Below are 14,751 nucleotides of genomic sequence, written 5' to 3'. Positions count from 1 at the left end.
GCCGTCATGACCGAAATCGCTCAGTGATGGGTATATGAGATAATTTATAATGAATGTTAAAGTCAGAAATGACGGAGTCGTATACCATCCCCATATACAAACGTCATCATTCAAATGAATGAGTTGGAATTGTATTTTTTAAATTTAGAAAACGCAGTTTTTACAAAATTAAAATGTTCTTTATTCAAGCGGGCTGTTTTGAATCATTTTACAAGATTAAGATAAATCTAAAGATACGTGGAATGTAGATTCTACCGAGAAGAACCAGCAAGAAACGCAGTACTTGCACTTATCAGTTAAACAAAAAAAAATTACTATCGTTTTCGCCTTCACGTAACAGTATGTACATTCTCATCACTTTCATCAATAATTTTGCATTAACTAATAAAACACTTACGGTAGAGCGATTTTACTGTTAAAAAGGAAATAAAATCGATTATGTTATTTTAGATTACATTTACACAACGTCTTTTACACGCTGATCCTATTTGTTTAGCGCAACAGAAACGCGTTATAAAACCAAGAGTGTTACGCAAGAGGAACTTAGGTATCCAACCGCGCATGATTTCAGGAGTGCGTTAATTTTTTTATTTTTATAATTGTATTTATATCTCCACATACGTGTTGTTCTTGCCTTTGCTGTATCTTATTTTTAATATATTTTAATATTCCTACATGTTTACTACCAGCCAGCATTAAAATCTATGTTTTAGACTCAATTGATTCATTGACAACTCAAAATTAATATACGATAAATAAGTAGGTACTCGAATACTCGAAATAAACGAAAATATATTGTTGTCTCGCGGACCTTGTATAGTGCTTAAAAGTGATCACGTGCAGAAATTATTGTTGTTAGTAAAAATGTATATAGTTCAATACGATGACGTTTTACATTATTATATTTTTGTTATTATTATTATTATTGCATTACAACCAAGACTGCTTGTAATATTCATATTTAATACTTTATCGTTATACAAATAAAAATATTTAGGTACTATGTTGTGTTCAGACATTAATCAATAGTGTTTTGAACATACAAAAATAACACATATGGATCTGTAAGATATGGCTAATTAGCAATTACTCAGCCCATTGTACACCAAATCTATTTTGTTTGTAGCCCTAAGCGATTTCATGAATTTAATATTATTTTCTATTATATTAACATACTATATTATTTAATATATATACTCATAAATGTAAATAATATAATGAATGTACCTGAAGTTAAACCTACATATCTTATCGTACAAGAACTTGTTTTAAATCCAGAAACTATACTTACTGTAAATACTGACATATTTAATAAAATATTTTATTATCAAAAATACCATATATTTTTGATAATAAAATATTTAAAAAAGTATATTATTAATTTTAAATTCGTATTTTACTAATGAGTTTAAATTCAAATTTTTAATAATAAATATTATATGTATCCATCATTTATTAAAAAAAAAAAATTATACATTTGTCATTCCAAATGCACTGCCATGGATTAGCACTAAAAAGTCTTTCTTTATTGTGGTATCCTTGTAAGTAAAAGAGATGCCTATTATACAAGCTGACAAAAATGTATATGCTCGTAAGTAGCAAGTATCGATAATTTATACAAATTATTAGTTCATTGATAGTGACAAAAATAAATTAATCACTTACTTGCAGCATTGAAAGATAAAACAAAAAATTTATTGCACGCGTATATATATAATTTTGCATAAGCGAATGAATTGCGATTAAAATGTTTGTCACAATTACTTCTTCCCCGACGTAGATGCTCACTAAAAAACGGATTTTAACAATCCTATTCAAAATAATTTTTTCCTTTTATCTACCCGTGCGAAGTCGGGACGATTAGCTAGTTTCTTTTTAAATGAACATAAATGTAATTAATTGACACTAGGTCCAATTATACCCTTTGAAATGGTGCCTAATTATTATTTAATAGCCTGACATTTAATATAGTTTTGAAAGAGAATTTAAAATAACATTCGTACTTATAAGGTAAAATGTCGTATAAAGATATGTTTTCTTGTTGAAGACAAAAAATGCGACATGATGACATGAATTCTCGGAAAGCTTTAGTTTGTTTTATAATATTACAAATTTGCTTTCGCTTTAGTAATCATAATAAAGTGTTGTGAAATTACCAAAGAAGTGATGATGTAATACTATGTAAATGGAATGTATATAATTATATTATCAACTTTGATTTCATGTATACCATACCTCATTAAGTATCAAGGTCCATGTATTGAGAAACTATGCGTTTGTAACAGTTAAGGTTCACACAGGTATTTCACTATTTGGGGTATTTATGAGGCAATTCTATTAGTCGATTAAGTTACTTTATGTCTATCACATATTTCCACTAAAATACCGAACCTTTTAATAATAACTTTTAGTGTAGTTTATAAAATGTTATTTTATTTAAAATCATGTATTAGAGCACTTGATAATAAATTATTTTATAGTTGAATTCGTTTTAATTTTCAATGATTGATATGTGTTGTTACTTACAATTATTCTTGCATTAATTATGGTTATAAAATTAGCCAGATAATTAATAAATAATAAATTAAGAAAAACACATTGATTTTAATAAAATGATTGGAAAATATTTCTTCTCGATAATAAATAATGATTCAAGCTAAAATTATCAACGCTTTTTATTAAATATTAAATGTGATGTAATAAATAAACTGGGCGACCTCTTCAACCAACTTATACAAAAACATATCTAAAATCTTAAAAATACACAATATGTTAATTTTACACCAAAATTCATATTAGGTACTTTAATAAAACTTTGTGAATAATAATGAAAAGAAACTTTTAGAAACTCTCTAATTTGATAATAAGCGATGATTTTCTTTTAATTTCTTTTTAATAATATTTTCTATTTTATATTTTCTTTATCGGTGAAAAATCGGTGAAAACTAATAAATAATTAAATGCATATTGATTACAATTCAGAATTAAATTAAAAATAGTTAAATTATTTAACGTTACAAATTTCACAAAAATTAAAAATATTGAACATAATATAATCAGAAAAAGCGACGTGAGCACATTATGAGATCGTTTAAATTTTGACGCTCATTTAGAACCAGGGTCCAGCGTCGCAGCATCGATCACTCAGACCGTAATCAATGTTATTATCTTACACGCGTTCTTTCAAACATCTCGTAATATCTCCGTTAGTACAAAATCACAACGTGTGAAGGCTATATATTATAATGATCATTACTGTGTAAATTTAATCGAGCTAAGTTACCTATTGTATATATTTTTTACTTTTTTAACGTAAATTATTACTGAGTGTTAGTATTTATCAATAAACAATTACGTAATTAACAGCTGATTTTTAAAAATGTTTTAGAGACTACTAAAGGGCTTTGTGCAAGCTCGTCTGGGAAGGTACCACCCACTCATCAGATATTCTACCGCAAAACAGCAGTACTTGGTATTGTTGTGTTCCGGTTTGAAGGGCGAGTGACACAGACACAAGGAACATAACATCTTAGCTCCCAAGGTTGGTGGCGCATTGGCGATGTAAGCGATGGTTAAGATTTCTTACAGTGCCAATCTCTATGGGCGTTGGTGATCACTTGGCCCATATGTTAGTCTGCCTACTATAAAAAAGAGGCCATTTATTAAAAGTATTGATACAAAACAATGTCTGGACCGACGACTTTCTCTACGACTATGTTACAATAATAAGCTATTTCCCTAAATATATAAATATACTATGTAGAGCCGTCCTTACGCACTATATAAAACTTTACATTATAAATCCGTGCTGTGAATAACGCAGGTGTAGTTTAACAAATATAAGGTAATTTGATCAGAAATTCAGTACGTAAAGTAATGTGACATTTCAAAATAAAATAGCACCGACAAACCCAATTTATCGTAACAAAAGACTGACGAAAAACATGTCAGCTTAATTGAATTTACGATGCTGTTTTAATTTAATATATGAATTTCGAAACTTTTTTTATTGTTAAAAATAGGTAGAAGTTAAACACTAAGAAATTAACCATCTACTAGTACGGGAATAAACCACCAACCTTGGGAACTAATCAGGGATATTAAGCCTTAAGCCTCATAACTACACTGGCGCACTTATCCGGAAATAAAATGGAACATAACAATACCAAGTATTGCTGTTTGGCGGTAGAACATGTGATGAGAGGATGATACCTATTCTAAAATAGGGGTTTTAATGAGCCCTACCAACAAGAAAAACTTATATGTAATTATTACCTGATTATATACGCGTAATATTATTATTATGTGTCATAATTAAATTCATTCAACTGTATGTCATATTGATATGCGCAGTTACGTCATTTATTACTACTGTCAGTTATGTTTATTAGTAGAGCAGTGCGTGCTTTAAATGTTTCACAAATAAAAAGATAAAAACCGGAACGGTTATAACACGAACACGTGACAAGTGTTAGTGAAACAAGGTCGGTTAAGCAAAACCGAAATGGAATCTATCTTTTGCACCCGGTGTTTCTCGCATAGAAGTTTACTGTTAACTAGAGCGTGTTCCGCAATTAAGCCGATGGCGATAGTGTTGTCATGTTATGATTAAATAAATGAAATTGTAACTTTAGTTTTTTCGTATTATATTAGACGTATAATAAATAACCTAGAAAAGTGTTATATTGCAATGTAACACTGTAATAGTACAATATATACAATATTGTGCTATATTTTATTATAAAATGATATTATAATATCATTAACAGAACATGAAATACTTGTTAAACTTTCGTAAAATTTATAGAGATTATATGATACGGTACAAATACTCTTTATTGTAAAGTTGAAACTTAAACACAGACATGGAAGATTAGCAAGAATCGGCCCTATCGCTAAGGTAATGATCTATTCAAGTAACCCACGGCACAAGAAATAATAAATTACATGTATTTATTTAATTACAATAACTTTACGACTAAATAAATACTGTCTTTATACATACAGATATTATGTTTATAAATATTATTATTGTTTTTGTTTACTGTTATAGATTGTTTTACTTTAATCTTAGGATAAATAACGCTATTGTATATTTTGACGAGCCGGTTGGCGTGGTTGGTAGAACACTTGCCTTTCACGCCGAAGGTTGTGGGTTCGATTCCCACCCAGGACAGACATTTGTGTGCATGAACATGTCTGTTTGTCCTGAGTCTGGGTGTAATTATCTATATAAGTATGTATTTACAAAAAGAAAAGTAGTATATGTAGTATATCAGTTGTCTGGTTTCCATAGCATAAGCTTTATACAAACTTAATTTGGGATCAGATGGCCGTGTGTGAAAAATGTCCCAGAATATTATTATTATTATTATTATTTAAGCTAGTTTAAAACTTAAACCGAGAATTAGGCTATTTAGGTTAAGCTTCGAGCCACAGGTGTTTCAGTTTTGAGAGATTTAAAGGGATCCCGTCAAAGATGTCAAAAAGTATACAATATACATATATACTAAACTACATAGCTGATAAAAAATACTTATATTTAGTTTTTTTTTTAAGCAAAACATAAAATACGAATTTGTATAAATTACATACAACGAGACATTTCAATACGAGCTTCAGCAATCATTTCATTCATGTATTTATATATAGATTTATTACTGTATGTAACCTATTGGCTTAACTTATTACATTATTTTTAATTTAGATTTTTGATTTCAATTAGCTGTAGCTCAAGTACGACCGCGGAATTTTGTTAATAATGGGTATATTCCTTTCACAATTCCGAAATTTATAGATCCCATTCTAATAGTGTTCTAAGTTATTATTAGAAAAACTGTCAATTGCTTTTTTATATATGAATGTATAACTTATGTACAATAAAATTCTGATTTACTTGTAAAATCATAGTAATTTTAATAATTAATAAATTCCAAACATTAAATACTGTTTAATTACCAAACACTAATTACTGCGATTAGGAAGAGGAAACGTAGTTTACATTATCGCTACCATTTCACGTGGACTTAATTACCCATACAATAATAATTACTAATAAACTTGAATGTACCTTTTTGAATATGACTGTTATATCTTAATATTTTCAAATTTAATACGTTTAAGTTATATTATGTAATTGTTTTTTTATAAAATCACATATACTTTGAAAGATTAATATATATCATAATAATTATTTTAATATATATCTATTATTTATAACCAATTACATATTATAATGGAAATATAATGAAATAATTGTTAGGCATAATATTTTTTAGTCGAGAACAAAGGAGTAAATTTAACAGTCAGTTAAATTTATTTCTTGGTTATTGCATTTGAAGATTTCTCTAATCAATTATGTTTGCAATATCGAATAATAAAAAATAATCACTGGTTTAAATTATTTTATAATTAAAAAATCAATTGAGAAAAAAGAAACGATTTTGTATATTCATTTACAATTATTGCATTAGTAATGTAGTCTTCGTAAATTAAATGTAATAAGTGAAAATAAAAACACGACGGATTAGCTTAAGGTGTGTTTCTACTGAAATTGTTAGCAATTTCTTTTATCACGAATTGGTGTTAACAACAGATAAGTTTAAGCATATTTCTAGCAGCGTCGAGCTGTTTTCAATACGTTAAGTTAAGTAATAAGCACTTATTGTTCCATCACATTCTAGAATATGATGACAGTCGAAAGAAGCGACTATTGCCTGATATATATAAACAGTGTAAAAACTTCTAAAGGAATGAATGGAAACTTTTATCAATCTCTGAGCTCTTTCTATGGCTAACTGTAAGTGAATAAAATTTCATTACAAGGGTCATAATGATAAAGGAAAACCATTGGCTACACACGCACACACAGTTATATAACAAAAACTACGCTATAAAAAGACGATCCTATTATTTTCCGGGAAAGTGTAAAGTATCTGAAATAAAGCTTCTACGTAAATGTTTTCACGGCTATAAATTAAGGATTAAAAACAAGTCAACACAAGAGTATGTGCTAGTGTTAGCGTAAAATTCATAAGAAACCATAGTGTTACTAGAATTTAACAAAGTTTTATCAAAATATTCTGAAACATGAGATCGCGTTAGAGGTTGAATCGTATTATCGAATAGACATTTAGTTAAAGCCCTTAAAAAGGTGATTTGGATAAATGATATGTAGCCAAATAAAATTAAATGACAGACATATATTAGCGATATTACTTACATCTCTGTTTTAAAATATTTAAATTGTTATATATACTTTCATTTATTACATAAAAGTTTTGCGACTTTTATTATTTTTTATATTATTATCAAGTTTATTCATCTGCCGTGACGAAAACGTAATAATGTAGTTTCATATTTTAAAATTTACTATTTTAAAAATATTTTATAAAAGTACTTTTAGATTTATGTTGGTATATTGTATAATTATAAAATTAATTAATTGGTCACTTGTTTTAACGTAATTGTAAAAATAAATTGAATGAGATTAATATATTGTATTATTTATGATACAATATATTTATATTTTTAATGTAAGCTAATCTAAACTTTTAATTATTCTATATTGTAAGGTTCAAATTTAACTCAAGATATGCTCAGTAATATAGCACTCAATATATCATAGTCAGGAAACTGCTTAAAGTCGTAAAGATAAATATCGATACGATACCCCGCAGCAATATTTACTGCATGTCATGTTGTATGTTTATCGCTTAGGACAATAGTTCAATGAATAGAATTGCCGTTACTCACAAAATACAATATTAAATACATTGAAAACAAAATTTAAACAGATGATATTGTATGAAATTTAAAAACAATTATGTATACATTAATTTTATTTAAAGTTATAAAAATAAAGTGCATTGCGTTACGAGTATATTTGATGATATAATTTTATATTAAAGTATGAGCATTATTTAACATCTATAAAATGTAACCTCTTTTTAAAAAGTACTTTAAGCAGATTTAAAAAAAAAATCTTAATCTGAGTAATAGTATGTTGAACAAGTATGCGCTAAATTACCTTGTACCCCATGAATGTCAGCCTTGGGCCGGCCGTATGGCCATTACAGTATATAAACTTTCTACCATCCAAATAAACTGACCGATAAACGATTGTACGTGATCATTGCATTTACCTTTCATTATTATTTAATCAATCTAAACGGTTTATTTTGCATATTTGCATAAGATTCATTATATGCAGTTATTATGAAAACACGTTTAATTTAATCGTGTTACGTTCACACGCTATAATAACTTTTTTTAGCAAAACTATAAATAAATTTTATTTAAAACTCACACGGTTTCAAAGAATTTTATTATTGCAATTTTTTTTATAATAATGTCTAAAGAATACTTATTATTATTATAAAATATAATTTATTGCATGAGCTATATTAATATTATTTATTACTGCATATTATTCCGTTAATTGCTTAGGTGTAAGAAATCGCTATCATAGATAAGATTACTTACGCATACAATTTTATATTTTGTGTTTTTCTTCTGTAAACTTTAACTCTATTTCCGATTTAGTCATTATTATTGTAATGAGTGCAAAATAGTTTTAATCTATCAATCAATCTGTAATCTATTTGCATGCTTTTATAGAAGCCAGTTAATTTAAATGTAATATTTCCGTTTCGGTCTCTTTCGAAGCAGTTCTTCATTTGAACGTCTACAGTAAGGAAGGATATCAAAGTAATTTTTATTTTTTTCATATAATAAGGGAGACTGATGGTAAATGGTCACTATTGCCCATTTGTCACATTGTCTGTGTAGGAAATATTAATAATTGCTTACATCGTTAATGCGCCACCAAATTAGGTAACTAAGATGTTAGTGACTTGTGCCTGTACACTGGTTATCTTACTGGGTAGGTACCACCCACTCATCTTATTCTACAGCAAAACAGCAGTTCTTGGTATTGTTGTGTTCCGGTTTGAAGGGTGAGTGAGCTAGTGTAATTACAGGCACAAGGGACATAACATCTTAGTTCCCATGGTGACGCATTGGCGATGTAAGCGATGGTTAGTTAACATTTCTTACAATGCCAATCTATGGGCGTTGGTTGGATAACTAACCATATGCTAGTCCAGCTACCTATAAAAATATTATCAAAAAATTAAATATATATAATTATATATATTTGTCTGTTTTACTAATGGCAAAAACCTCTTCTTCCTTAGTGATACCAAAAATATATTTATTGTTACCACTAACAACACGAAACTCATAGCCTTTGTTACCTTATTATTTTACACTCCATAAAATAAGTCATTTTCTATTTAATAAAAAAAAAAACTAAGAACCGACTCAAAATATAAAATCAAATAAAGCAGTTTCTAAATTAAAAAACAAAAACAAATATCTAGCTAAATTTATGAGTTTTAGAATATGAAAACTTATATTATGATCTTGAATTAATTCATCGTATTCATTCATGCTGTTATAAAAAAAGTTAGCATCGGTGGACACGTAATAATACAGCGTAAACGAAAAGACGTATGAAGAGTCCTAATTTAATTACTAATTACAACGATTAGTAGGAATTTAAGTAGAAATACATATTTAAATTTAGTTTGCAAATAAACTGGTAAACACGCTTTAAAGAACGATCCGATTTATTCATTTTAGAATGTTCTATCGTATACTACGTTCGGCATTTTGATGACAAATTATGTTATTCGATTTGTAAATTTACTAAATCAAAATCTCTGTTTAGTTCGTCGTATATAATCGTTGACTTGATCATTCAAAAAAATATGTTGATAATACTAAAATAGTATTTCAATAAACTAATCATACATAATTGTTACCGTTTTATTTAAAAAAAAGATGTTGATAGCACCAAAAGGTTATTTTAATAAAATAAAGCAGTGTCCTTTCGAGTATGAGATCCAAAAATCACGCTCAATTCTTATGCTTAAGTTTCGCAATGCGATTAGGTCGAAAATCGGATTGCTAAGACAGAGATAACTTTCAGAACAACAGTAAACCATAAAAGACACGACATGCTCAGTTCTACTACGACTTAAGCTGCTAATGTATTTTTTATTACAAATGGTAAGGCTTTAAACATGTAGCCGTGTATTAATGCATTTCTAAGTTTTAATATTCCCTCTAGCCAGGTGGACCGACGACCTTAAGAAGGTGGCGGGCACCAACTGGATGCGGAAGGCAGAGCACAGGGAGCTTTGGCGCACCTTGGGAGAGGCCTATGTTCAGCAGTGGACAACGATTGGCTGTTTATGATGATGATGAAGTTTTAATATTTCCTAATACAATCAATATCTTGAGTCATGATGATATTATTTTATGAGGCGCAGGATCTACGGCCTTACTTGCTTGCCGGGACACGAGAGAATGGACCGTTCATTCTTCCATATTAATACTACTTGTGACTACTGAGAATTCTCGACAGAAAATCTCTTTTTTTTTATACGACTAAGGATTTGAACCTAAGTTATCAAAATATGATTTCTTATAATAAAGCTACTTGGTACGAACGGGCAGCTAGCCTTGACCGATACTTTTCTTAATATATATATATTTTTATTTTTAAAGAATGAAAACGAATGCTTGGTAAACATTAAGTGCATAGATTTGTACACGTGATTGGTAGTATCGTGTGAATGAATTTAAAATGCATAAGGTCCGAAGTTGGCAGTATTTAAGTCTTGAATTCTCAAACGTTGGAATTGTTTCGTTTTAAAGGAGAGAAGAAACTAAACACAGTGTAAGTACCAAGTATCTCGATTAGTATAATAATTAGAAAGTTGACGGAAGTAGTATTATTTAACATGACTGAAAAAAATTAAAGACAAATGACCATGTTCAACAAAAAAATATGCTTAGTAATATATCAAAAATCGACACCATGATAAGAATGATATTATATGTCAACTTCCTGAGTTTTTGATCAGATTACGTTCGTAAGGTCATAAATAAGACTTCCGTACAGCACGCTAAAGAATTTCAATTTCTGTCAGTTAATTTCTTGATATTTATTTGAAATATTATATCTTTCGCCCTATATTAAAAGAACGATGGACTCAAAAATTTTAATCTATATAGTATTTCTGTCACTGCCAGTTTTTTATTGTTTCTTTATTGATTTCCGCGGGAGGCATGAGAGTGTAAGCACTTAAAACTTCTAAATTACGGGCTCCTGCTAACTATCTCTTGATGGAATAACTTTTTATTGGCCCGACACGAAATTCAAACCCAGTTATTGCGGTCTTATAAATATTCACTGAACTAACCACGTAGAAAATTATTGGGTTAAAAACGATTAAGCATTATTTGACTAATTCATAACTAGCAGTAACCGTATTTTTTTAATTGTAAGGCCCAATTATCACACTTACTGCTTCCGATACTACCGGAATGAGGTAAGAAACTGTTATTGAAAACAATTATTTTGATTTTTTCATATCGGTACTTATTAGACAAACACGCGAGCCAGTAACTTCCAATCAACATAATTATATACTATAATGAATAATTATAATACTGTGGATATAATTCATTAAGTAGAAATATTTCACAATTGAGTACTTGTTTCCTATCAGCCGTAACCGTGTCGAGGAAAAACGTGCGACACTGGTAAATAATAAGGCATTGTGGCCCATAATAATAGGTAAATCTGATTGTCTCACAAACGCCGAATGATCAGTGTTTGTGATTGCATGAAATGCTTCAATAACGCGCCCGATACCAACTTAACGTAGAATAACAATCGCTATTTAACATAGATAGAAAGATAAATGCCGTTTTAAACATTAACCTCGTGTAGACGTTGAAATCGTGATGTTTTTACCCTTTGTATTTCGTTATTAATTTTAACGAGAGCATAGTATTGTCATGTGTGACATAAGACCGAGTGAGACCACCGTGCGTAACGTTTGGCAAAATTTTAAATGATTTCACTCACACGAATTTTGTTGGTATGATAAATTAGCTTAACACTGTAGTTGTTAAGTTTAACATTGATATATCTCTTTCTGCCATTAGTGTTTGGACATTTGTCAGAAGACAAAGTATTGTTTAACTAATATAATCAGTCCCAATGCAAAGTTTATAAGTAAGGTTAAAAAAATTATGTCTAGTCGAAATCTGCACTTAAACAAATCTTATATTGTTACGTAATAATAGATTTAAAGAAAAAAAAACAGTTTTTTTAGGATTTAAAAAGCCTATGTAAATTGTGTTTAAATTTAAATTTCTTTCGCGAATTAATAATTAGATATTAATATTATAAATAATTTTATGGGAACCTTTATATTTAATATCAATCTTACGAAGATTAAATTATTTAAACTTATCTTTTTTCCTTTTTTCCAAGACGTCATCTTATTTTTTTATACTTTAAAAATTATTTTATTTAAATTAGGATAATTTCGTCAAAGTAAAAGGTATTATTTAAAAAAAAATGTGACAAGAAATAATCTTTTATGATATAAATTATAAAATGACATTTGAGAAATTATAGAGCTAATAAATTTGTTGGAACATGCATTTCCGTTACATTCAAAATGTAATTATACGTTTTTATTTATTCTATTATCAATTGTTATAAGTTTATTTATCTGCTTACCTTCGCCTATTTATTGTTCATAAACACTTAAAAACACTGAGCACTAAACAAAAAATAAATTGTAAAAACCAATATGACTTCGAATAGCGTGACGGTGGCTGACACGCCGATTCTTGCGCCCGCGCACCTTGTACAAACTAAGCCGTGCGAAGGTAGGACATACAATTTTATACTAGCAAGCGGGGATCGAGTTTATCTGGCACTTATTTGATTATTCAAAAAATAAGAACGTAATTTAGTTCAACTAATTATAATAACAATATAACTTAAAATAGAATTTAAAAGGCGTATTATTAATTTAATTAATTAATATAGTACAAATAATATCAATATACTTACTTTTATTTCACAAATAACGATGCAATATACAATAAATACTTGTCTTGAAAATATTTTTGCTTGTAACTGTACTGATAGTAGGGGTTTATGCAATCTCGTCTGGGTAGGTACCACCCACTCATCAGATAATCTACCGTAAAACAGCAGTACTTGGTATTGTTGTGTTCCGATTGAAGGCCAGTGTAATTACATTTATTAGCCTAAGTGAATCTATTTAGATCGTGACATATAGCTTCATTTCTCATAAATAATTTACGAATATTATAGCAAAACAATCGGCAACTTATAAGTATATTATATACTAAACAAAAACTCTACCCGTTTATTGGTTGACTAGATATGATTGACAGCAATTATTATAAAAGTTTATCAAAAAGTTTGCAGAAGTACTCATGAACTATGACTTTAAGAAGCAAAGAAAAATACTAAATGTAATGGATCCGTGCTTCGAATTTTTTAATATGCGAAACTGAAATATTGCAATTCAGTAATGTTTTTTGAAGGAAATTACTAAAAGAATAAATTATAATTTCAACGTAATTTAGATTTTTTACGTCAAACAGACTAAACTCTTTTTTATGACCAAATAGTGCAATAAATTGTTGCTTATTAAATTCTAAATCAATTTAGTTGATAGTGCTTTAAAATGCTGTTTAGGCCAACCCGGAAGTTACCCCGGAGTTAGTTTTTTATCCAAACTAGAAATGTGCCAATGCTTTTATTTGTTTACAAGCTATTTGTGTATTTTTTATTATTATATTAATAAGAATCTTTTATTTTTATATTTATCATGTAGTGTTTAATGTACATTCTTTATTCATTACTATTTTCAGACATTTATCTTTAGCAGACATTAATTATGAGTTTAACCGCCCACTTTGCTCAACGTTAATTAAATTTTAGCCTCAAGTCCTGTAGGGCATAATCTACTTCAACGAGTATACCAAATTTATTATAATACTATGATCGATATTGAGTAATAAACATATAGATTCACAAATCTTCACGTTTACAATATTATTAAGAGGAATCACGCAATGGAAGAATGTTAAATAAAATGTTTAATCAAATAGATTTGTATTTGTAATGCCTATTTAAGAAAAATGTAGTAATTATGCTTTTGACGCTAACGTTAGGATAAATTCGTTGTCAAAGAAAGTTTTTCGACTGTTGTTAGACCCGCATAACATGGTTAACCAACTTTCAGTACCCCCTTTACATTTAGTTACTCCGCGTGCTACAATAAAGCAACAACAACAAAATCTCAAAAATAATACATTTTTTAAACTGATATTATCAAACTCACCGAAAGAATATTGAAACGGTTTGAAGACACTTTAATTTAATTAATGTGCTTACTATGACTTAAAGTTGTTGGATAAAGAAACTTATGCATTCTGTGCACAGAATGACAGCTGCAAGAGAGTTTGTCAACCTCGGCATCGAACTTAGCAACCAAGTTTCGAACTTTGAGATACAAAGGTTAACGATCACAAGACTTAGTTGAGTTGGAACTTATACAATTGAATAAAGAATGAGAAATTAAAAAAATAATTGTCCAATCTTATCTAGCTGGAAGGTCATGGGTACCACCCACTCATCAGATATTCTACCGCGAAACAGTAGTAGGTACTTGTTATCATTGTGTTTCGGCTTAAAGGTTGAGTGAGCCAGTGTAATTACACAAGGGTCATAACATCTTAGTTCCCAAGGTTGGTGGCGAATTGGCGATATAAGCGATGGTTAATATTGCTTACAATAAAAAAAATGTTTATGCCAATGTATATGGGCATTGGTGACCACTT

The 14,751-nt window shown here is 28.9% G+C and overlaps 1 protein-coding gene across 3 annotated transcripts in view; it reads right to left on the bottom strand.

Annotated features, from left to right (window-relative positions):
• Positions 1-12,745, bottom strand: part of LOC126772799 (peroxidase) — a 54,848-nt gene extending 42,103 nt beyond the window's left edge. For 2 of the 3 annotated variants that reach the window (XM_050493383.1, XM_050493386.1), the window contains exon 1: positions 12,608-12,745. Coding sequence is in view for 1 of the 3 variants with exons in the window: in XM_050493382.1 (XP_050349339.1) it covers positions 8,030-8,041 (12 nt within the window). In the remaining 2 variants the exon portion in view is untranslated. Of the gene's footprint in view, positions 1-8,029; positions 8,081-12,607 lie in introns of those variants that run through there. The other variant, XM_050493382.1, reaches the window with a different exon arrangement.
• Positions 12,746-14,751: the final 2,006 nt, after the last annotated feature.

The sequence above is a fragment of the Nymphalis io genome, chromosome 13 (genome assembly GCF_905147045.1).
Source record: "Nymphalis io chromosome 13, ilAglIoxx1.1, whole genome shotgun sequence".
In the NCBI taxonomy this organism is placed as follows: Eukaryota; Metazoa; Arthropoda; class Insecta; order Lepidoptera; family Nymphalidae; genus Nymphalis; species Nymphalis io.
This window is presented reverse-complemented; position numbering and strand designations above follow the sequence as displayed.